General features: G+C 54.5%; 2 protein-coding genes across 3 annotated transcripts in view; one reads left to right on the top strand and one right to left on the bottom strand.

The window, feature by feature from the left end:
- Positions 1 to 1,306: 1,306 nt before the first annotated feature.
- Positions 1,307 to 17,027, bottom strand: ykt6 (YKT6 v-SNARE homolog (S. cerevisiae)). Its single transcript, XM_060856366.1, has 8 exons — positions 16,946 to 17,027; positions 14,315 to 14,430; positions 12,099 to 12,181; positions 10,133 to 10,233; positions 7,568 to 7,672; positions 6,915 to 6,980; positions 4,077 to 4,178; positions 1,307 to 3,161 (listed from the first exon to the last, which is right to left on the bottom strand). Exons 2-8 carry the CDS (start codon positions 14,416 to 14,418, stop codon positions 3,126 to 3,128), a joined length of 597 nt encoding a protein of 198 aa, XP_060712349.1. The 5' UTR covers positions 14,419 to 14,430; positions 16,946 to 17,027; the 3' UTR covers positions 1,307 to 3,125.
- A 2,214-nt stretch (positions 17,028 to 19,241) lies between these two features.
- Positions 19,242 to 21,189, top strand: part of LOC132836842 (LIM domain-binding protein 1-like) — a 26,245-nt gene continuing 24,297 nt past the window's right edge. For both annotated transcript variants that reach the window (XM_060856369.1, XM_060856370.1), the window contains exon 1: positions 19,242 to 19,295. The gene's annotated coding sequence lies outside the window, so the exon portion shown is untranslated. The remainder of the gene's footprint in view (positions 19,296 to 21,189) is intronic.

Genomic DNA, 21,189 nt, shown 5'->3' on the forward strand with positions numbered 1-21,189 from the left:
ACTGAGCTCCCTGACTAGCCCAAGCCCACTCCCATTTTATCTCTCAGCCCCCTCGGGCTCCCCTACCTTCCCGATGAAGAGCTTAGGCCCGAACCGTCGACTCACCTGCTTGTCTGAGCCGCTGCGCTGTCCCAGCGCCCACACCTTTGCGTAAGATTCCCACTGGGGGTGCGGATGAGGTGAGGGCGAGGGTCTGGATAGCCTGACGATTCCCATAGAAGCTGGGTCAATCCGACCCAGACGAAAGCCCTCGACCCCTGCCCTGGCTCCCTTGGGATCCATATCAGAATTGGAACGCTGTTTTGGAACCAGACAAATGTGAGGTGAGAATTTTCAGAAAAAGAGGAGGGGGGAGACAGGGAGGAACAGGGCGAGGTGGCGGCCATTTTGTCCTATCAAATCTGTTCCATCTTGCAGCCTGACCCTGGCTGTGTCAATGCCATGCTCCCATTCTTCCCCCCTCCCCACCCCGAGCTCCCTCACCTACCCTCAGAGTCATACAGCACGGAAACAGACCCTTCGGCCCAACCAGTCCGTGCTGACCAGAATCCCCAAACTCAACTAGTCGCACCTGCCTGCTCCTGGCCCCCTATCCCTCCAAACCATTCCTATCCATGGACTGATCCAGATGTCTGGGGGGATGGGGGAAGGGGAGAAACAACATGCCTGTCCCATGCACGTACCTGTCCAAATGTGTTTGGGTGTCAAACCTGCATCCTTTCTCTCACGGCCCATTCCATATGGGCCCCTCAGTGTCCTAGGGTCCAGTGGATGGGGGTTGGGGGGAAGAAGAGGAGAGAAAGGGCCCGGCCTCTCCTCACAACCCTCCCTTCCCAGCAGCACCCTGGTCAACCTCTTCTGAACCCTCTCCACCGCCTTGACAAGTGCAAACGTTGCGAGGAACTGGAAATTCCTCTCCGAGCCGGTCCCAGTGGGGTCCGCTTGCGTTGGAATGCCACATGCCCATAGCGCTTGTGTTCTTGACTATATTCAGGTGACCTGGCCTCCTGGAGGAGAGGCGTCCATAGGTTGACTGTACCCTCTGAGTAGTGGAATGCTTCCCCTGGTTCTAGACTCTTTACCCCTATCCACACAGACAGACAGAGACAGACAGAGACAGACAGAGACAGACAGAGACAGACAGAGACAGACAGAGACAGACAGAGACAGACAGAGACAGACAGAGACAGACAGAGACAGACAGAGACAGACAGAGACAGACAGAGACAGACAGAGACACAGACAGAGAGAGAGAGACACACAGACAGAGAGAGAGAGACAAGACCTAAAGTGACCAGGCAAGACATTCGAAGGCAAAAAATAACTTTATACAGAGTGAAAAGGCAAGATTACAACAGTAGATAGGATCATTGCATCACATTAAAACCAGCAACTCCAATACAAAAAAAAACTCTTGAACCGAAGTTTACCAGTAACCGGAAATCAGCATGTTGTGTTAAAGTTTACAAACAAGACTAAAATAAGTTATCTGTTACAGCACATTTACAATTCGCCTGATTATATAAAAATTCTTGAGCTTTTTTTTTTGCTTTTTCACCAAGTGTTCCAACCACCACTCGCAAAAAGCTGGGACACTTTCATCATCGATTCAACATGGCCACCCTCTTCCCCACCGCCCACTTCAGTCAGAAATCAGTGTCAAAATGTTCACTCAGTCCCTGGAGATGGCCGCTTCCCCACCCTGGGTAAAACATCAGTTATTTCCTGTTGACCCCGGCTCTCCAGAGGCATGGCTGCGGAGCACCGCACCCTCTACACCATCAGTGGAGAATAGTCAGTGTGCCATTTTGGGTGGGACTGTGCTGGCCGTGGGGGTGGGGGTGGAGAAGGGGGGCGCACACACACACACACACAGTCTCCCCCGAACCCAGCCTCGGGTGACTGCGTCGCCCTCAAAAGCAGACTCCCGCAAGGACGGCCAGAAGCACCAGGTCAGTTCGTTCGGGGTCAGGTGGGACTGAGGAAAACGCCTCCCCAGGCCGACTGGGAGAGATTTCCGAGCCCGCAACGCGGCACGGTCCGGAGGAGACAAACGGAGCTCCGGATCGATCGTCTTTCCACGCACCGGCGTACGGCTTGGAACAGAGGGGGAGAAAGGAACCACTTGCTGCCTGACTTTGCAACCTTTCAGAAGTCCCGGGGGGGGGGGGGGGGGGGGGAAGGGGGAGAAGGGGAGGGGAGCAGAATGGTTTGGTCGGGGAACCTCCTGTTGACAAAACCTTCACAGCATTCGGGTGGGGAGAAAGCGCCCTGAAATCTGACTCGAGTTAACCAATACTGTCCAAACACACAAAAAGCAGCAAATTGCAGACCCAGGGAGCTCTCCTTGAGGAGTGTGCCTCACGCAAACCCGTTTAAATTGTAAGCGCCCTTCTGGTTTCTGCTATCTTTTCAGCAGGAGAACCCCCTCCTCACACCCCCAACCTTTTCGAAATGTTGTCAAGGAGACAGAGAGAGAGAGAGGGAGATTCTCAGCTGTCCTGGAGGAAAATCAGTGGACAGGCGATGGGCCTGTCCCTCCACATCCTGGGACACACACACACACAAGACAACCGCGCTGAGGAAACGATGCAGAGAGGGAATGCTGCAGTTTAAAAAATCAACAGGAATGATCAGTGGTGGGGGCAGGTTCAATAGCCTCTCTGTAACCGTGTGCTGTCTCGCTCTGTGAACACACGAGCTGGTGTTTTTTTTTTAATATATATATATACACACACATATAAAGAGGAGAGCTCAAAACCCGCTCTGTTCAAAGATCGCCGTCTCTGAACCTCTGGCAGGGAGTGGAGGAGGGGGACTCTCACCCACACCACACCCGGGCAGAAATAAGTGTGGGGCATTCGTGAGGGGCAAACCGCCCGTCAACGCGAGGTTTGTGGGGTTCCGAGGCTCACAGAGACTCTGCCTTGTCCAGGCTGCTGAGAGTGAGCGAGAGAGAGAGAGAGAGACACGGACAGGAAGGAGAGGCACTGCACACTGCCAATGGGTTGCAAACCGACCATATCCTTTTGTAGAGGTGAAGACGAGGGTGGTGGGGAGGGGGGTTGGCACCAAGTGGAGAGGTGGGATGGTGAGGGGGGGCGGTGGTCGTTCCAGTCCACAAGTCACATGATCCCGCAGCAGGAATTCTGTTTCCGAGCCTGTCGGGGAGAACAGAGAGAGCCGTCAGGAAAGCAAGCTGCTGTCAGACCGATCCAGACCGCGTGGGAACAGGCCCTTCGATCCAACAAATCCACACCGACCCTCCAAGAGTAACCCACCTACACACACACACACACTCTCTCCCTTATCCTATTGACCAATATTTATCCCTGACTAATCCACCCTAACCTGCACATCCCTGAGCACTATGGGTAATTTAGCATGGCCAATCCACCCTAACCTGCACATCCCTGAGCACTATGGGTAATTTAGCATGGCCAATCCACCCTAACCTGCACATCCCTGAGCACTATGGGTAATTTAGCATGGCCAATCCACCCTAATCTACACATCCCTGAGCACTATGGGTAATTTAGCACGGCCGATCCACCCTAATCTACACATCCCTGAGCACTATGGGTAATTTAGCACGGCCAATCCACCCTAACCTGCACATCCCTGAGCACTATGGGTAATTTAGCATGGCCAATCCACCCTAACCTGCACATCCCTGAGCACTATGGGTAATTTAGCATGGCCAATCCACCCTAACCTGCACATCCCTGAGCACTATGGGTAATTTAGCACGGCCAATCCACCCTAACCTGCACATCCCTGGACTGAGAGGGGAAACTGGAGCACCTAGAGGAAACCCACACAGACACGGGAAGAGAATGTGCAAATGCGGCACAGTTGCCAGAGACTGGGATCGAACCCGGGTCCCTGGCGCCGTGAGGCAGCCGTGCTAACCACAGAGCCCTCCCACCCCTCATCGTTACAATCCGCTCTCCCACTGCCCCCGGCCCAGCATTCAGCATCACTCAGCAGCCTCCCTCCCCTCCAGGTGGCCTGAGCGCAGCGGTGGAGCAGCTCAGCGCTGGTTTCCCGCGGTCCGAGCAGCGCGCCACGCTTACCGTCTTGTAAAAAGCTTTCGACTGGGTGCCCAGAACCTCCGACTTGGAGACCAGGTCGTCCAGTTTCTCCCCGCGCTCCAGCAGCGATTCCATCGTGTTGTGCTGTAGGGAGAACGGGGGCACCGTCATTCCACACACCAGACCCGGGCACATGTCGCCGGAGGAACAGGGGTCGCCAACCGCGTGAAAGCGGATGGGCGTTAACGAAACCCCGCAGGTCAGCAGCATGAGCTGGACTAGATGAGATCAGATCACCTAGTGTGGAAACAGGCCCTTCGGATCAACCAGGCCATACCAACCTTCCAAACAGCAACCCACCCAGACCCATTTCACTCACTAACGCACCTAACACTATGGGTAATTTAGCATGACCAATCCACCCTAACCTGCACATCCCTGAGCACTATGGGTAATTTAGCACGGCCGATCCACCCTAACCTGCACATCCCTGAGCACTATGGGTAATTTAGCACGGCCAATCCACCCTAACCTACACATCCCTGAGCACTATGGGTAATTTAGCATGGTCAATCCACCCTAATCTGCACATCCCTGAGCACTATGGGTAATTTAGCATGGTCAATCCACCCTAACCTGCACATCCCTGAGCATTATGGGTAATTTAGCACAGCGAGTCCACCCTAACCTGCACATCTTTGGACTGTGGGAGGAAACTGGAGCACCCGGAGGAAACCCACACAGACACTGGGGAGAGAATGTGCAAACTCCACACACAGACAATCGCCTGAGGGTGGGATCGAACCTGGGTCCCTGGTGCTGTGAGACAGCAGTGCTAACCACTGAGCCACTGTGCCGGGACGGGCTGGAACTCAGCAGACAGTCCAAAACGCTTAATAGCGGAGTCCAACTGGTCTCTAAAGCAATGAAGGAGGAGAAAAAAAATCCCAGTGAGTGACGATATTATGACTGTATTCCAGGGGTGCTACAGGGGAACTGAGCTCAGCTGAGCGGCACACACAAAGGGAGGTTATCACCCGACTCTGCCCCTATGTACCTTAAACTTTCACTCGTATGAATTGTACATCAAAACACAGCAGCACGGAAAATAAAAAAATTCACCATCCGGTCGTAACATTTAACTTCAGGATCATACCTTGACTCGCAAACGTTGGTTTGTTATCGGTGAGGAGCTAGGATCAAATTTCACGGGAGATACTTGGAAAATTCCAGAGTTGATTTTTACGCGAGGTGGACTTCTATTTCGGGATATCATAGATCGCAGAATCCCTGCAGTGTGGAAATGAGCCCTTCGGCCCGACGAGTCCACACTGACCCTCCTGAAGAGTAACCCACCCAAATCGATTATTATTACTCTGCATTTACCTGTCCCCTGACAAATACCCTAACCTACACAGATCTGAACACGATGGACCGTTTAGCATGGTCAATTCATCTGACTGGCAGATCTTTTGGATTGCGGGAGGAGACCCACGCAGACATGAGGAGTGTGTGCAAACTCCACACACACACACAAAGGCGCCGGAGGGTGGAATTGAACCCTCAGTGCTGAGAGGCTGTAGTGCTAACCACTGAGCCACCGTGCCACCTATATGGGTACACATCAAGGACTGAAAAAAAGAGGACCCAAAAGAGTATACAACATTAATCGAGAGAGCACAAGGGCTTGAGAGAACTGGCTACAGACGCACTGCAGCAACTCAGACAGCACCTTCCAAACCCCACGGCCACTTCCATCTCGAAGGACAAAGGGGACAGCAGATACGTGGGAACACCACCCCCCTGCAAGTGCCCACCGTCCCGACTCAGAAATATACCGGACCGTTCCTTCAGTGTCGCTGGGTCAGACTGCGGGACCTGCCTCCCTCAGGCTGCTGTGTGTGGGGGGGGGGGGGGGGGGGGGGGTCCCTACACCCCACGCGGCTCAAGAAGACAGCTCAGCCCCACCTTCTCTAAGGGGGCAGTTAGGGAGGGAAACCGAGCAATCATTAACCGAGAGGTTTTGCTGCTTAAACTGCGACCTGTCAGGACTGAGGGTAACTCAGGAGTGGGGAGGCTGTGGAATTCTCTGCCAGAGGCAGTGGGTTGACACAAAAGCAGCGATGATTTAGAGGCGACCCACGGGGCTGAAGGGATCAGGGCGAGGGCAGGACATTGCAAAATCAAAGCCTTCAATGCGTCTTCTGAAGTGACAAATCACATCACACCAGGTTAGAGTCCAACAGGTTTATTTGGAAGCACTAGCTTTCGGAGCGCTGCTCCTTCAATAGGGAGCTCGTGGGGCAGGATCATAGGACACAGAATTTATAGCAAAGGTTGATGCAACTGAAATTATATATTGAAACAAACCTGGATTGTTTGTTAAGTCTTGCACCTTTGAGAATGACCATGTTGGTTTGAGTTCTTTCACGTGTAAATCGCAGTTTCCACACTAATCTTAAATGTGAACAATTGGCATCATGCTGGCCCAGAGAAGGTATTAGCTTCCCTGTGTGAGACTGTCTGCGCCGCAATGGTCAGACTCCAAACAAAAAACAGATTTAGGAGAATCTTACATGGATTCGTGGGGTTTTTGAGCCAAGTATGGAGCAAAGCAAAGATGAGAGACTTGATTTATTTTTCCAATATATAATTTCATTCGCATCACACTAAACTTTTGTGGTAAATTCTGTGTCTTGTGATCTCATTCTCCACCACCACCTGATGGAAGGAGCAGTGTTCGTGCTTCCCAATAAACCTGTGGGATGATAACCTGGAGTGGAAAGACTTTTTTTAAAAATTTGGTCCACCCCAGTGGCAGGGCGGTATCGATGGGCACCCTGAAAGCAGCACCAAGTGTAACGCGCTCCGAACTCTTACCAGGATCACTTTGGTTTCATCCAACTCGGCCTGGACTTTGCACATGGCATCTGCTTCCCGTGGGTTCTGAGAGAACACAGACAGACACGTTTAGGAGGAGGCGTCCAAGCTTAGCATTTGGAACTCACCGCTTGCGCTCTCCAACAGGGAGAGGGAGGGAGCCGCGGCACAGCAGCTGGGGGGGGGGTTAAGGGCAGACCAAGCTGGTGTCTGAAACGCAGCCGGGCTGCCCGAAGACGCAGCATTAGCTGCAGGGAGGGAACGCCCACTCAGGCCCCTGGCAGTACTCGGAGCTGGCTCTGGTGACAGGGGCTGGCAGGTCAGAGGAAGCGCCAGCAGGGACGGGCTGGGCCGAACGGCCTCCCCCCACCCCACCTCATGCTCCGCCAAGCCGGGGGTCTTGCCGCGCAGGCCCTCTTGGTCATGGAGCAACCGACGTTAGGGATAGAGCTCTTGGGGGAAAGAGAGGAGGCCACTCCTCCAGCTGTCCAAGACCAGTGGGTCACAGCCGGCCATGCCACAGCTGAACAGCAGGGGGCAGGCCACAAACACTCTGACAAGGGAGGACAGATGGAAGTGGCTGTGTCAGGGGTGGGCAGGTGGGGCCAGCGCTAACCCAACACGGGCACGTTTCCGCAGTGCCATGCCAGTACCTGGTAGCGGGCGAGGTGGGCGTCAAGGCCTGTGTAGCGAATCACATTCGGGGAACCTGAAGGCCACTCGTTACTATCCACCTGTCTGGAGAATTCCTCTAGCACCTACGGGGGGGAAAGAGAGAGAGACAGGAGAGAGACAGGAGAGAGAGACACAGAGAGACACAGAGAGACACAGAGAGACACAGAGAGACACAGAGAGACACAGAGAGACACAGAGAGACACAGAGAGACACAGAGAGACACAGAGAGACACAGAGAGACACAGAGAGACACAGAGAGACACAGAGAGACACAGTCAGAGAGAGAGAGAGAGAGAGAGAGAGAGAGCGAGAGGGAGAGAGAGAGAGAGAGAGAGAGAGAGAGAGAGAGAGAGAGACACACACAGAGAGAGAGAGCTGTGTTAGCAATGTTAGAGCCCCGGCCCTCAGAGGTTTCCTTTTGCAGAGCAGCACGGCCTTTCGGGTCCAGTGCTCACGGTAATATCAGGGAACCATTCAGACAGGGCTCTTGGCTCCTTGTGCCCAGGTGCTTCCTTCCACGGTTGCCCTGGGCAACCGGCTGCAGCCATCTTGGAGAGACTGAAGGACGTCACCCCCACCCCCCACCCCTCAAATCGAAGGAGGGAACAGGGTGGAGGGGCCGAATAGCCACTGCCTGTTTCTCAGGCAGCTTTTTCCCCCCACCTACCGGGGCAGGGAGGGGAAGAGAGGAAATCCTTCCTGTATCTCACGTGTCAAGGCCTACATGATTTTGATCGGCCATTTTAAACTTCTTTATTAAAACCTAGATTTCTTTTTTCTGTAAATATATTTATTAGCAAATTGTTTTAGCTTTACAAACATAAAATTATTGAATATACAACAAATATCAGTGCAATAAAAAGCAAAAAAAAATTACAACTACTGTCTACTAACCTACCCTATAATACAAAACAAACCCGAACACGAAAACAAAATCAATAACTAAGTAATAGGTCAAAAAAACAGAAAGAAATAAGGAAAAAAAGATAAAACACAAACACAGAATACACAGCAGCGATACTGGGCGCACAGCTCCTCAACCAAGGAACAGGATTAACTCAGCAGACCCCCTCCAGGGCCCAGGGCTTGACAAACCTAACCATCCTGGTTAAACAAACGCCCTAGTTAAGATAACTGACAAATCCATATCCAAATCACTCAAGTCGGGCCGCCATGTCTTGGGAAAAAAAGTGGTCTGCTGGGTGGTGCACCATTTTGTCCAAAGGAACGTGCTCCATAATTAACTTCGGCCATCCCAGCAAGCAACCGGTTTTTTTTGACAGACCCTCAGAGAGAAATGTTTTACACACGTGGCACTGGAACCAGGGCGTCCTGGTCCAGGGGAAGGGACATTACCACCGCGCCACCAAGGTACAGAAGGCTTCAAGATTTGGCCTTTCCCCTCCGCTACTTGAACCCGGAGTGGCTCCAGGCCCGGCCTCCGCTCGCCGGCACCCTCCACCTCAGCAATACGTCGAGAGACGCTCCGCCGAGCTCGGGGCAGCTAGGCTGAAGCCTGGCATTCGGAGCCAAGCCCCGGGAACGCGGCCTCGGAATACAAAGGGACCTTGATCAACCGGGCCGATTGGGAGTTTCATTTCCATCAAGGCGAGGCGTTGCGTTTTGGAAAGGTGTACCAAGGCAGGGCTTCATGGTGAGGCCCTGGGGAGTCTGGCTGGACAGAGAGACTCCCTGGGGTGCTGACACAGGGTTCCTTGACAGTGCAGTCGTAGGGTAGAGAGGGCGGGGAAGAGAGAGCTTGGTATGCTCGCCTTCATCGGTCAGAGCGTTGGCTAGAGGAGTTGGCACATCACGTTGTGTCCATTGGACAAGGCATCTGCGAGACCAGCTTTGGAACACCGCGTTCAGTCCTGGTCTCTCTGCTGTTTGGAGGATGTTATTAAACAGCAAAGGGTGCAGGAAAGATCAACAAAGATGTTAAGAGACAAGGTGGGGAGGCTTTGAGCTATAAGGAGAGGCTGAATAGGCTGGGGCTGTTTTCCCTGGAGGCTGAGGGGTGACCTTATAGAGGTTTATACAACCATGAGGGGGCATAGATAGGGTAAATAGACAAGGTCTTTTCCCCTGGGGTGGGGGAGTCCAGAACTAGAGGGGCATAGGGTGAAAAGGGACCCCGAAGGGCAACTTTTTCACGCAGTGTGTGGAATGAGCTGCCAGAGGGAGTGGGTGGAGGCTGGTACAATTACAACATTTAAAAGGCATCTGGATGGGGATATGAATAGGAAGGGTTTGGAGAGATACGGGCCTTGTGCTGGGAAACGGGACCAGACTGGCTCAGGAATCCTGCTCAGCGTGGACCAGTTGGGACCGAAGGGTTTTGTCCGACTCACGGAATGGCCCGAGGGGTGGAATGGCCTCCCCTGACTCCTGCGTTCTCGCCGTGGCTAGTTTACAAACGCAATTCGCGAGTCCTGGCTGGAGGAGACAGATTCAGTCGCCCGACTGGTGGGTGGAGGTAAGCAGGCAGAGGGAAAAGGTGCTGGGGAGCTGGGTGACTCCAAAAACAGAAAAAGCCTCCTACCTTATCGAGGAGAGAGAAGCACACTCTGGAAGGATATTCGCTGTCGGCAATGACCACCCCCGCCAAGGAATCGTTCCGGATGCAGACGTGGCACAAGTAATCTGGAGCGGGGAGCAAGCGAAGAGAAAGATGACTCCTTCAGGCTCCGCACGGTGTGGGGCGCACCGACAGGACAACCCCCTCACCCCAAGATGTCAACGCCTGCACGGTCGCGTGTTACCCAGGCGACCGGCGGAACCGAGAATGTCTCCGGTCAGTTATCTCCCCCAGAGTATTGCCGGTCTGGCCCGTCTCTGGTGAGATCAGCCTTCCACAATGCTGGCATCTGGCGCAGGGCAGGTGCAGTGGCCTTACTGAACATTCGGGAGCGAGTAGAGAGAGGGTTGGGGGGGGGTCAGCTGAGCAGCTGTGACAGGGAAGCTCGGTGCAGAGTCAGCAGGGGAGAACCATTTGCAGTTGGCCCATCACCATCACCGTATATGCGGCACGGTGGCACAGTGGTTAGCACTGCTGCCTCACAGCGCCAGAGACCCGGGTTCAATTCCCGCCTCAGGTGACTGTCTGTGTGGAGTTTGCACGTTCTCCCCGTGTCTGGGTGGGTTTCCTCCGGGTGCTCTGGTTTCCTCCCACAGTCACAAAGATGTGCAGGTCAGGGTGGATTGGCCATGCTACATTACCCATAGTGCTCAGGGACATGCAGGTTAGGGTGGATTGGTCGTGCTAAATTGCCCGTAGTGCTAGGTAAGGGGTAAATGTAGGAGTATGGGTGGGTTGCGCTTCGGCGGGTCGGTGTGGACTTGTTGGGCCGAAGGGCCTGCTTCCACACTAAGTAATCTAATCTTCAACTGCCAGGAAGGAGGGAAAGCTAAACTGCCAACACCCCCCCACTGGCACACCAGAGCAGAGCAAAGGCCAACTTCCCAAGGGAGCATGAGAGAAGGGGGCTGATGGGTTGCCGTGGAGAAGGCAACTGCGAATCAAACGCCCCGATGCCGCCATGTCATTGATTAGCGGCGCTGCGCCTTCCAATCAGTGCACAGAGTCGGTGATGGACCAGCCCAGAACCCCCTCAACCTGGATCAGTGCAGACCCTCACTTTTCTTCAGAAGCCAATCAACCGCCCAACGTTAAGCCAAACTCAACTCACGCAAGAAAGGAGAATTGAGAAAACCTCTCTTGGAAAAACGGGACAGAACGATAGATCCAGCAGCTATGACAGACGCTTGCGATGTTCTAACAGCGTATTAACACGCCGCGTGGCAAGCGCAGACTGCAGGTTGGCACAGACCCACAGGAGGAAGAGAACATCCGAGTGTACGAGTAAGAAGTAAAACAAAACCACCTCGGACGGATTTGCTCCCCACAGATGCTGCCAGATCTGCCGAGCCACAATGCTGGCCCGAAACGCTAGTCCTCGACGCAAATCCCGACACTGCGGGAAAGCAGGCCATTCGGCCCATCGGGCCCACACCACCCCTTCCCACCCAGACCCAACCCCTCGGAACCCTGCATTTCCCACGGCCAATCCACCCTAACCTGCACATCCCTGAGCACTATGGGTAACTTAGCATGGCCAATCCACCCTAACCTGCACATCTTTGGACTGTGGCAGGAAACCGGAGCACCCGGAGGAAACACATGCAGAGACAGGGTGAGAATGTGCAAACTCCACACAGACAGTCGCCAGAGGCTGGAATCGAACCTGGGACTCTGGTGCTGCGAGGAGGCGGTGCTAGCCACCGAGTCACTGGTTGTCAGACATTATTCGCACACTTGGGATTGTCTGGCAAGGACCGTCTGTTTGCAAAAACGCATCTGGTTTCAATTGTACACCAACGCAGAGTCACAGGCTGCTTCAGTACTCAGCCAATGGCTGCAGGGTTACACTGTTCCCAGCTTCGAGAGAGCGTGCGTCTCTTTTCCGCCGAGCCCAGCGGGATTTGGATGGAGTCGGCTGCGCCCTTACCTTGCTCCTTCACTGCTGCCCGGCTCCCTCGCTGGGACCGTTCCACAATCAGCTGGCTTGTGAAGGTCATAAACTCCTGGACACTGCAGGGGTATGAGCAGAGCCATAGACTCAAGCATGTGTCTTTTTCTCTCTCTCTCTCTCACACACACACACACACACACACACACACACACACACACACAGCGGCAATCAGCAGGGGTCTTCAGTGGGACCTCTGTGGCCCTGAAAACATAGCTCCCCAGCTGCTGCTCCAATCGCGAAGCAAATGGGACCCAGTCTGTCGCCCACCTCTTTTTTTAGTTTTAATAGATCACTTAGATTGACCGTGCAGAGGGAATAGATTCATACAGCACGGAAACAGACCCTTCGGTCCAACCCGTCCATGCTGACCCCAGATATCCCAACCCAATCTAGTCCCACCTGCCAGCACCCGGCCCATATCCCTCCAAACCCTTCCTATTCATATACCCATCCAAATGCCTCTTCAATGTTGCAATTGTACCAGCCTCCACCACTTCCTCTGGCAGCTCATTCCACACACGTACCACCCTCTGTGTGAAAAAGTTACCCCTTAGGTCTCTTTTATATCTTTCCCCTCTCACCCTAAACCTATGCCCCTCTAGTTCTGGACTCCCCCACTCCAGGGAAAAGACTTTGTCTATTTATCCTATCCATGCCCCCTTATAATTTTATAAACCTCTACAAGGTCACCCCTCAGTCTCTGACGCTCCAGGGAAAACAGCCCCAGCTTGTTCAGCCTCTCCCTGTAGCTCAAACCCTCCAACATCCTTGTCAATCTTTTCTGAACCCTTTCAAGTTTCACAATATCTTTCCGATAGGAAGGAGACCAGAATTGCACCCAATATTCCAACAGTGGCCTAACCAATGTCCTGTATAGCCGCAACATGACCTCCCAACTCCTGTACTCAGTACTCTGACCAATAAAGGAAAGCATACCAAATACTGCCTTCACTATCCTATCTACCTGCGATTCCACTTTCAAGGAGCTATGAGCCTGCACTCCAAGGTTTGTCGCTTGGTGACAATCCACCCCCTGCCAACCTCCATCCCGCCCCCAGCGCCCTACTGTGCACCTTACATGGATTCCCTCTCTCTCAGTCTGACTGCAAAGCCAGGGAACATCTCGAGGGTGCAAGGAAGGGGAGGCACTGGTACCCGGTTGGCAAATCCAGGACGCCAGCCCTAATGATCAGGGGACACAGGTTGGCATCTGACCAGGGGGCAGGTTTTGAAATGGGAATTCAGTAGAAACAGGAAGGCCAAGGGGGCAGTCTCTGGACGGCTGTCCACTTCGGGGAAGGGAATCTGCCTGCGTGGCTCTGAACCACCCTCTGGGAAAGTACGTAGTGGGTGTGAAGGGCTGAGATATCCCCACGGTGTGAAGGAATTTATCACCGTGCCACTGAGAAAGGAGGGGGGAGGGGACATCCAAGCTGGGTGAAGTTACATTAAGCAAGTGCAGAGCTTGAGGGCAGTTGCTTGACAATCTTCCCGTGGCTCAGCCGCTCTGGAATTTTCACTGGGAACTCCGGATTCAGCTGGGTTTCTTGGGAAACTGTAACCCAGAGAATAGAGTGGAGGTGGGAGGGGGGGGGAAGGGGTCTATCAATGCAAGGGAAGGGAGTGTAACCCAGTGGAAACTTGGACACACAGACCAGCACCCAGGCACGCTTACAAACACAGACCCCTCTCCCCCCAACCCCGCGCGCGAGCGAGCATACACACACACACTCAGCCACCTTGGCACTTGAACACACAGATGCCCACCCCTACACAGACTCCTCCACGCACAGGCATGCACACAGATACAGAACCCCCCACCCCCACACAGACGCACACACAGACACAGACCCCCCCCCCCCACCCCACCACGCGCGGACACAAATACAGATACAGAACCCCACGCACACAGACACAGACCCCTCCCCGACGTGCGGGCACACACACAGATACTGACCTCCACCTGGGCACACAAACACAGAACCCCCACCCCCCACACAGACACAGACCCCTCCCCGACACGCGGGCATACACACACAGACACAGATACAGAACCCCACGCACAGACACGCACACAGACACAGACCCCATCAACACATGGGCGCGCACACACACACACAGATACAGACCCCCCCCACACACACACACATACAGACCCCCACACTCACAGACGCCCACAGACCCAGACCCACCTGGACCTCTGGAAGAAGCTGAAGGTAGAGACGTCGTACGCTGCTTTGAGCAGGTTGACTCCAGTCGCGCCCTTGTACAAGATGCTCAGGCTGTACAGCTTCATCCCCGGTGTCCTCTGCAGGAAAGACAAACACCGAGTGGGTGCTGGGGCACGGCTCTCCCAGAACCCCAGCCTGCCTCGGACAAGGAGGCAAGCCCCTGCTCCTCCAGCCACTGGGCTCAAACACGCCCCGCACTGACACTCAGCATTCGCGTCGCGCCCTTGAGCTGGCTCAACGCCGGGGCAACTAACAAGAGCTGAGGAAGAGACAGCCCCCCGCACGACCGTGCTGCTTGACCACCGCTGGGTGGGTGGAGATGGCGAGGTCAAAAGCGCACGGCAAGAGCCCACGATTGTCTGGGGGTGAGGGGGGGCAGAGAAGAGAGGGAAAGAGCAGGAGATGGAGAGTGTTCCTCTTCCCAAGGCAAACATTTATTGCGAAGGGAAGGAGTGAGGAGGGCGAGCTGCGATTCGACAAAGGTCACACGTGAACAGGGAGCACTGCACATGATGCAGGATATCCCATGGGCTGATTCCTGGGATGAGGCTTCCATCCGGAGAGGGATTGAGCAGCACAGACCCCAATTTTAGACACTTAAGATGACTTATCAGTGAAATACATTCGGGGCTGAGTTAAGATGGATAGAACAAGACAGCGAGAAGTTACGAGGTGGGCAGTTGGGAAAATGGAGTCACAGCTTACACCGAGATATGGACCCATTGCGGATTTGGGACCAGAATTGGCAGACGGGCTCAATCCAGACAAACGCGAGGCGAAGCATTTTGCCACAGCCAAACCAGGTGAGAATTATACACCCTGAGCAGGACTGACATAAAAGGGGGGATCTGGATGGACAGGTCCCCAGAGCCAGGGCAGTGGCAACACTGGTAAATAAGGCAGTCAGGAAGGCGTATGGGCAGCACGGTGGCTCAGTGGTTCGGACTGCTGCCTCACGACGCCAGGGACCCGGGTTCAATTCCAGCCTTAGGCGACTGTGCGTGTGGAGTTTGCACATTCTCCCAGTGTCTGCCAGGATTTCCTCCCACAGTCCAAAGGGTGGATTGGCCATGCTAAATTACCCATAGTGCTCAGGGATGTGCAGGTTAGGGTGGATTGGCCGTGCTAAATTACCCATAGTGCTCAGGGATGTGCAGGTTAGGGTGGATTGGCCGTGCTAAATTACCCATAGTGCTCAGGGATGTGCAGGTTAGGGTGGATTGGCCGTGCTAAATTACCCATAGTGCTCAGGGATGTGCAGGTTAGGGTGGATTGGCCGTGCTAAATTACCCATAGTGCTCAGGGATGTGCAGGTTAGGGTGGATTGGCCGTGCTAAATTACCCATAGTGCTCAGGGATGTGAAGGCTCTGTGCACTAATTAGGGGTAAACATCAAGTAATAGAGTAGGGGAATGGGTCACTCTTCGGAAGGTCAGTATGGACTGATAGGCATAAAGATGTACAGCACGGAAACAGACCCTTCGGTCCAACCCGTCCATGCCGACCCAGATATCCCAATCCAACCTAGTCCCACCTGCCAGCACCCGGCCCATATCCCTCCAAACCCTTCCTATTCATATACCCATCCAGATGCCTCTTAAATGTTGCAATTGTACCAGCCTCCACCACCTCCTCTGGCAGCTCATTCCATACACGTACCACCCTCTGTGTGAAAAAGTCGCCCCTCAGGTTCCTTTTATATTTTGCCCCTCTCACTCTATGCCCCCCCCACCCTAGTTCTGGACTCCCTCACCCCAGGGGGAAAAGACCTCGTCCATTTACCCTATCCATGCCCCCTAATGATTTATTAAACCCCTATAAGAGGTGTTTTTTTTGGGGGGGGGGGGTATTTTTGAGGTGATTTCCTCAAATTCCAGGAACAGCAACTACTGTTTCACATGCTGTTGCACTGTTTTGTAACTTTGATTTAAAAAAAAAGTCACCCCCTCAGCCTCCGATGCTCCAGGGAAAAACAGCCCCGGCCTCTCCCCGTAGCTCAAGAGGGGTAGACACATGCACATGTGGGTGAAAAGGGATGGGGGGGTGGGGAGAAGGGAAATGGAAGCCACACCTTTCCCCCACAACTCCTGCCAGAAGACAATAACCCCCAGGGGGCAGCCCTAGAAACACACAGCAGGAGCCTTTCGGCCCATCGAGTCCATACCAAGTCAGGGGGAGTGCCAGCTCTCCAGCACCTACACCCACCGAATGCAAGATGGGGTCAGCCAGGGGGAGTGTACGTGTACAACCAGCACCTTATGGGCTGGGTTGTGGGATCTTTCTGTGCTCCCCCTTGAGCACCAGCAACACCAAACCTTCAAAAGTAGGGACAATGTCTTCGAGGGGGTGCCTTTCTTTTGGGGGGGGGGGGGGGAGGGGAGGAAAGGAAGAGAAGGGGGGAGAGGTCGACCTCAAGGAGTGGGGGAGGGGCGGGGTATCCCTGAGGAGGATGGTGATAGGCGCTAGACAAATGTAACTGTGCCTCTGTCAGGGTGTGGGGTGTGGGTTGGGGGTTGGGGGTTGGGGGTTGGGGGTATGACCTACCTTCCTCTATCCCCCCGCCCCCACCCTCAGACTCAGACTCAGACTCACCGAAAAAAAAACCGATTAGAATCGAGAGCCGGCCTCCTCCAGTTTTTTTCCCCCTCTACACGTCACTGCCGGAAGTCGGTCCGTCCCTTTGAAAGGGTCCGCCCTCCAATCACGGGCCGGAACCAAAATCCCGGCCCCGCCCCCCCGCCACACAAAGGTTCCGCCCCCTCCCTCACCACCAACCTTTCCCCCGTCCACCAGCCGCAGTGACAATGTCGCCGCCCTGCCGGCCGGGCCCCGGGACTGCAGGCCGGGAACACCTTTCCTCCCTCTGTTTCCCCCGCCCCGCCCCCATCAGACGTCACACGCCCAACCTTGCATTCAGCTAGCGCCTGCCACAACTAACACCAGCCTGCCCCAAAGCCTCCAGCAATCTCCACTCCCCACCAAAGCTGGTGCCTCCATTTAAACCTGTGGGACTGTAATCTGGTGTGGTGTGATTTTTAACTTGGTCCACCCCAGTCCAACACTGGCCCCTGCAAATGATCCCCACTCCACACACACACACACCCACCCACTAACAAGTGTAACCCATGCCATGGTACTTTGCCATGACCTCCCAGGGTCAGAAGTCACACCAGACCAGGGTTACAGTCCCACGGGCTTCATTAGGAATCACAAGCTGGGCTGTAACCCGGTCGGTGTCGGTCGACTTCTGACATTGTCCAGGCCGGTCCAACACCAGCACCTCCGCATCGTCCCCCTTTCCCGGAACCGGCCTCTGGGGATTGGAGAATGACTTGCTCAGTAGGAGAGTTGGGAGCTTGCAGCGGACTTGAAGGGCCGAAGGGCCTTTTGCCATGCGGCAGACCCCTGGTGAAGTCACGGTCGCCTGACCAGATCGTAAGGCTGCTCATTCATAAGAGAGAGAGAGAGAGCAGACTGCTGGGGATTCGTTGTAGTCACTTGTACCGAAGTACAGTGAAAAGTTTTGTTTTGCGACCGGAACAGGCAGGTTCTAGATGAAGGGCTTATGCCCGAAACGTCGAATTTCCTTTTCCTTGGATGCTGCCTAACCTGCTGTGCTTTAACCAGCAACACATTTTCAGCTAGCACACAAGGACATGCAGAGGACAGGGTGCTTAGACAGAGCGAGGGATACAAGGCTATGGCTGCACAGGGGGGTGTGCCAAGCAAGATACAACAGAATTGAAGTTAGAGAGGTCTATTGGATTGGAAGGTCACCATATCACATCAAGAGGTAGGTCAAGCCAGTTGAGTGCTGGGAAACCTTTCCAACTGGTGGAAGAAGGCAGGGTGCCTGCCAGAATGGGCATCAGGGGGGGATCAATGTAGAAGGGATACGGTTAGGATGTCATTCAGTCCATGCCCATTCCCTGCACAGCAATCCAGTCATGGCCATTTCCCCATCTCCGCGCTCCGGACCTTCGCTGTCACTGTCCAGTTCCCTTTCAAGGTCTTCCATCATCACCCCTCATAAAAACCAGCTTCCAACTCATGATCACTTGCTGCAAAAACAAATGTCCTTCCACCCACCCTGCCAATCCATAAGCCTGAGTCCCACCTGTCCTGGGGGCCATCCCATCTTCTGATGGGCCCCTGTACCTTCAGGGCGATGCGCTCACACTGGGTTGCTTTTAGGGGAGTCAGTGCACCCCAGCGCAGTTCACAATCGAGTGAGCTGTACCCCATGCCAGTGCAGAGTGATGCTGGGTGCATTGGTGCTGACACACAACTGGGAGAGCTGCACTGGGGCGAGTGCACGCTGAAGAGATGTTACAGTGCGGACAAGTCATGTGCATTGTGCAGCAGCATGGGGGGGGGTGTGAGATGGGGGGGGTGAGATGGGGGGGGGGGGGGGGGGGGGGGGGGGAGAGGGGGGTGACCCAGATGATGGGTAATGAATTCAGGTTGATGTGCACTGTTGGGGAAGCAGCATAGGGGCAGGGGATGGGAGCTGCAGTGGGGCTGATGGACCCCCCCCCCGGGGGGAGGGGGAGCTGCAGAGGGGCTGATGGACCCTCCCCCGGGGGGAGGGGGGGCTGCAGTGGGGCTGATGGACACCCCCCCGGGGGGAGGGGGGGCTGCAGTGGGGCTGATGGACCCCCCCCCCGGGGGGAGGGGGAGCTGCAGTGGGGCTGATGGACCCTCCCCCGGGGGGAGGGGGGGCTGCAGTGGGGCTGATGGACACCCCCCCGGGGGGAGGGGGGGCTGCAGTGGGGCTGATGGACACCCCCCCCGGGGGGATGCAGTGGGGCTGATGGACCCCCCCCCCCCGGGGGGAGGGGGGGCTGCAGGGGGGGTGAGGAGGGGGGGAGGGGGCTGCGCGCGCAGCGGAGGAGACTTCCGGCGGAAGTTGGTGTCGAGTGAAGAGGATTCAGAGAAAAAGGTGAGAAAATGGAAAAATATCCAGAGAGAGAGAGAGAGAGAGAGAGAATGAGAGAGAACCCAGAGGGAGAGAGAGAGAGAATGAGAGAGAACCCAGAGAGAGAGAGAGAGAGAGAGAGAACCCAGAGGGAGAGAGAGAGAGAGAGAGAACCCAGAGGGAGAGAGAGAGAGAATGAGAGAGAACCCAGAGAGAGAGAGAGAGAACCCAGAGAGAGAGAGAGAGAGAATGAGAGAGAACCCAGAGAGAGAGAGAGAGAGAGAGAGAACCCAGTGGGAGAGAGAGAGAGAATGAGAGAGAACCCAGAGAGAGAGAGAGAGAGAGAGAGAGAATGAGAGAGAACCCAGAGAGAGAGAGAGAGAGAGAGAGAGAGAACCCAGTGGGAGAGAGAGAGAGAATGAGAGAGAACCCAGAGAGAGAGAGAGAGAGAGAGAGAGAACCCAGTGGGAGAGAGAGAGAGAATGAGAGAGAACCCAGAGAGAGAGAGAGAGAGAGAGAGAGAACCCAGTGGGAGAGAGAGAGAGAATGAGAGAGAACCCAGAGAGAGAGAGAGAGAGAATGAGAGAGAACCCAGAGGGAGAGAGAGAGAGAGAGAGAGAACCCAGAGAGAGAGAGAGAGAGAATGAGAGAGAACCCAGAGGGAGAGAGAGAGAGAGAGAGAGAGAGAACCCAGTGGGAGAGAGAGAGAGAATGAGAGAGAACCCAGAGAGAGAGAGAGAGAGAGAGAGAATGAGAGAGAACCCAGAGGGAGAGAGAGAGAGAGAGAGAGAACCCAGAGAGAGAGAGAGAGAATGAGAGAGAACCCAGAGGGAGAGAGAGAGAGAGAGAGAGAGAGAGAGAACCCAGTGGGAGAGAGAGAGAGAATGAGAGAGAACCCAGAGAGAGAGAGAGAGAGAGAGAGAGAATGAGAGAGAACCCAGAGGGAGAGAGAGAGAGAGAGAGAGAGAACCCAGAGAGAGAGAGAGAGAATGAGAGAGAACCCAGAGGGAGAGAGAGAGAGAGAGAATGAGAGAGAACCCAGAGGGAGAGAGAGAGAGAGAGAATGAGAGAGAACCCAGAGGGGGAGAGAGAGAGAGAGAATGAGAGAGAACCCAGAGAGAGAGAGAGAGAATGAGAGAGAACCCAGAGGGAGAGAGAGAGAGAGAGAGAGAGAGAACCCAGTGGGAGAGAGAGAGAGAATGAGAGAGAACCCAGAGAGAGAGAGAGAATGAGAGAGAACCCAGAGAGAGAGAGAGAGAGAGAGAGAGAATGAGAGAGAACCCAGAGGGAGAGAGAGAGAGAGAGAGAGAACCCAGAGAGAGAGAGAGAGAATGAGAGAGAACCCAGAGGGAGAGAGAGAGAGAGAGAATGAGAGAGAACCCAGAGGGAGAGAGAGAGAGAGAGAATGAGAGAGAACCCAGAGGGAGGGAGAGAGAGAGAGAGAGAATGAGAGAGAACCCAGAGGGGGAGAGAGAGAGAGAGAATGAGAGAGAACCCAGAGGGAGAGAGAGAGAGAGAACCCAGAGGGAGAGAGAGAGAGAGAGAATGAGAGAGAACCCAGAGGGGGAGAGAGAGAGAGAGAGAGAGAGAACCCAGAGAGAGAGAGAGAGAGAGAATGAGAGAGAACCCAGAGAGAGAGAGAGAGAGAGAGAGAACCCAGAGAGAGAGAGAGAGAATGAGAGAGAACCCAGAGGGAGAGAGAGAGAGAGAATGAGAGAGAACCCAGAGAGAGAGAGAGAGAGAGAATGAGAGAGAACCCAGAGAGAGAGAGAGAGAATGAGAGAGAACCCAGAGAGAGAGAGAGAGAGAGAGAGAGAATGAGAGAGAACCCAGAGGGAGAGAGAGAGAGAGAGAGAGAACCCAGAGAGAGAGAGAGAGAATGAGAGAGAACCCAGAGGGAGAGAGAGAGAGAGAGAGA

The sequence above is a fragment of the Hemiscyllium ocellatum genome, chromosome 48 (assembly GCF_020745735.1).
Source record: "Hemiscyllium ocellatum isolate sHemOce1 chromosome 48, sHemOce1.pat.X.cur, whole genome shotgun sequence".
NCBI lineage: Eukaryota > Metazoa > Chordata > Chondrichthyes > Orectolobiformes > Hemiscylliidae > Hemiscyllium > Hemiscyllium ocellatum.

Coding starts and splice junctions, on each gene's coding strand:
- ykt6 (XM_060856366.1), bottom strand. CDS start 14,418: ATGAAGCTGTACAGCCTGAGCATCTTGTACAAGGGCGCGACTGGAGTC. Junction 7,673..10,132: donor GCTTCTCTCTCCTCGATAAG/GTAGGAGGCTTT, acceptor TCCCCCCCGTAG/GTGCTAGAGGAATTCTCCAG. Junction 6,981..7,567: donor CCCACCTCGCCCGCTACCAG/GTACTGGCATGG, acceptor GTGTTCTCTCAG/AACCCACGGGAAGCAGATGC.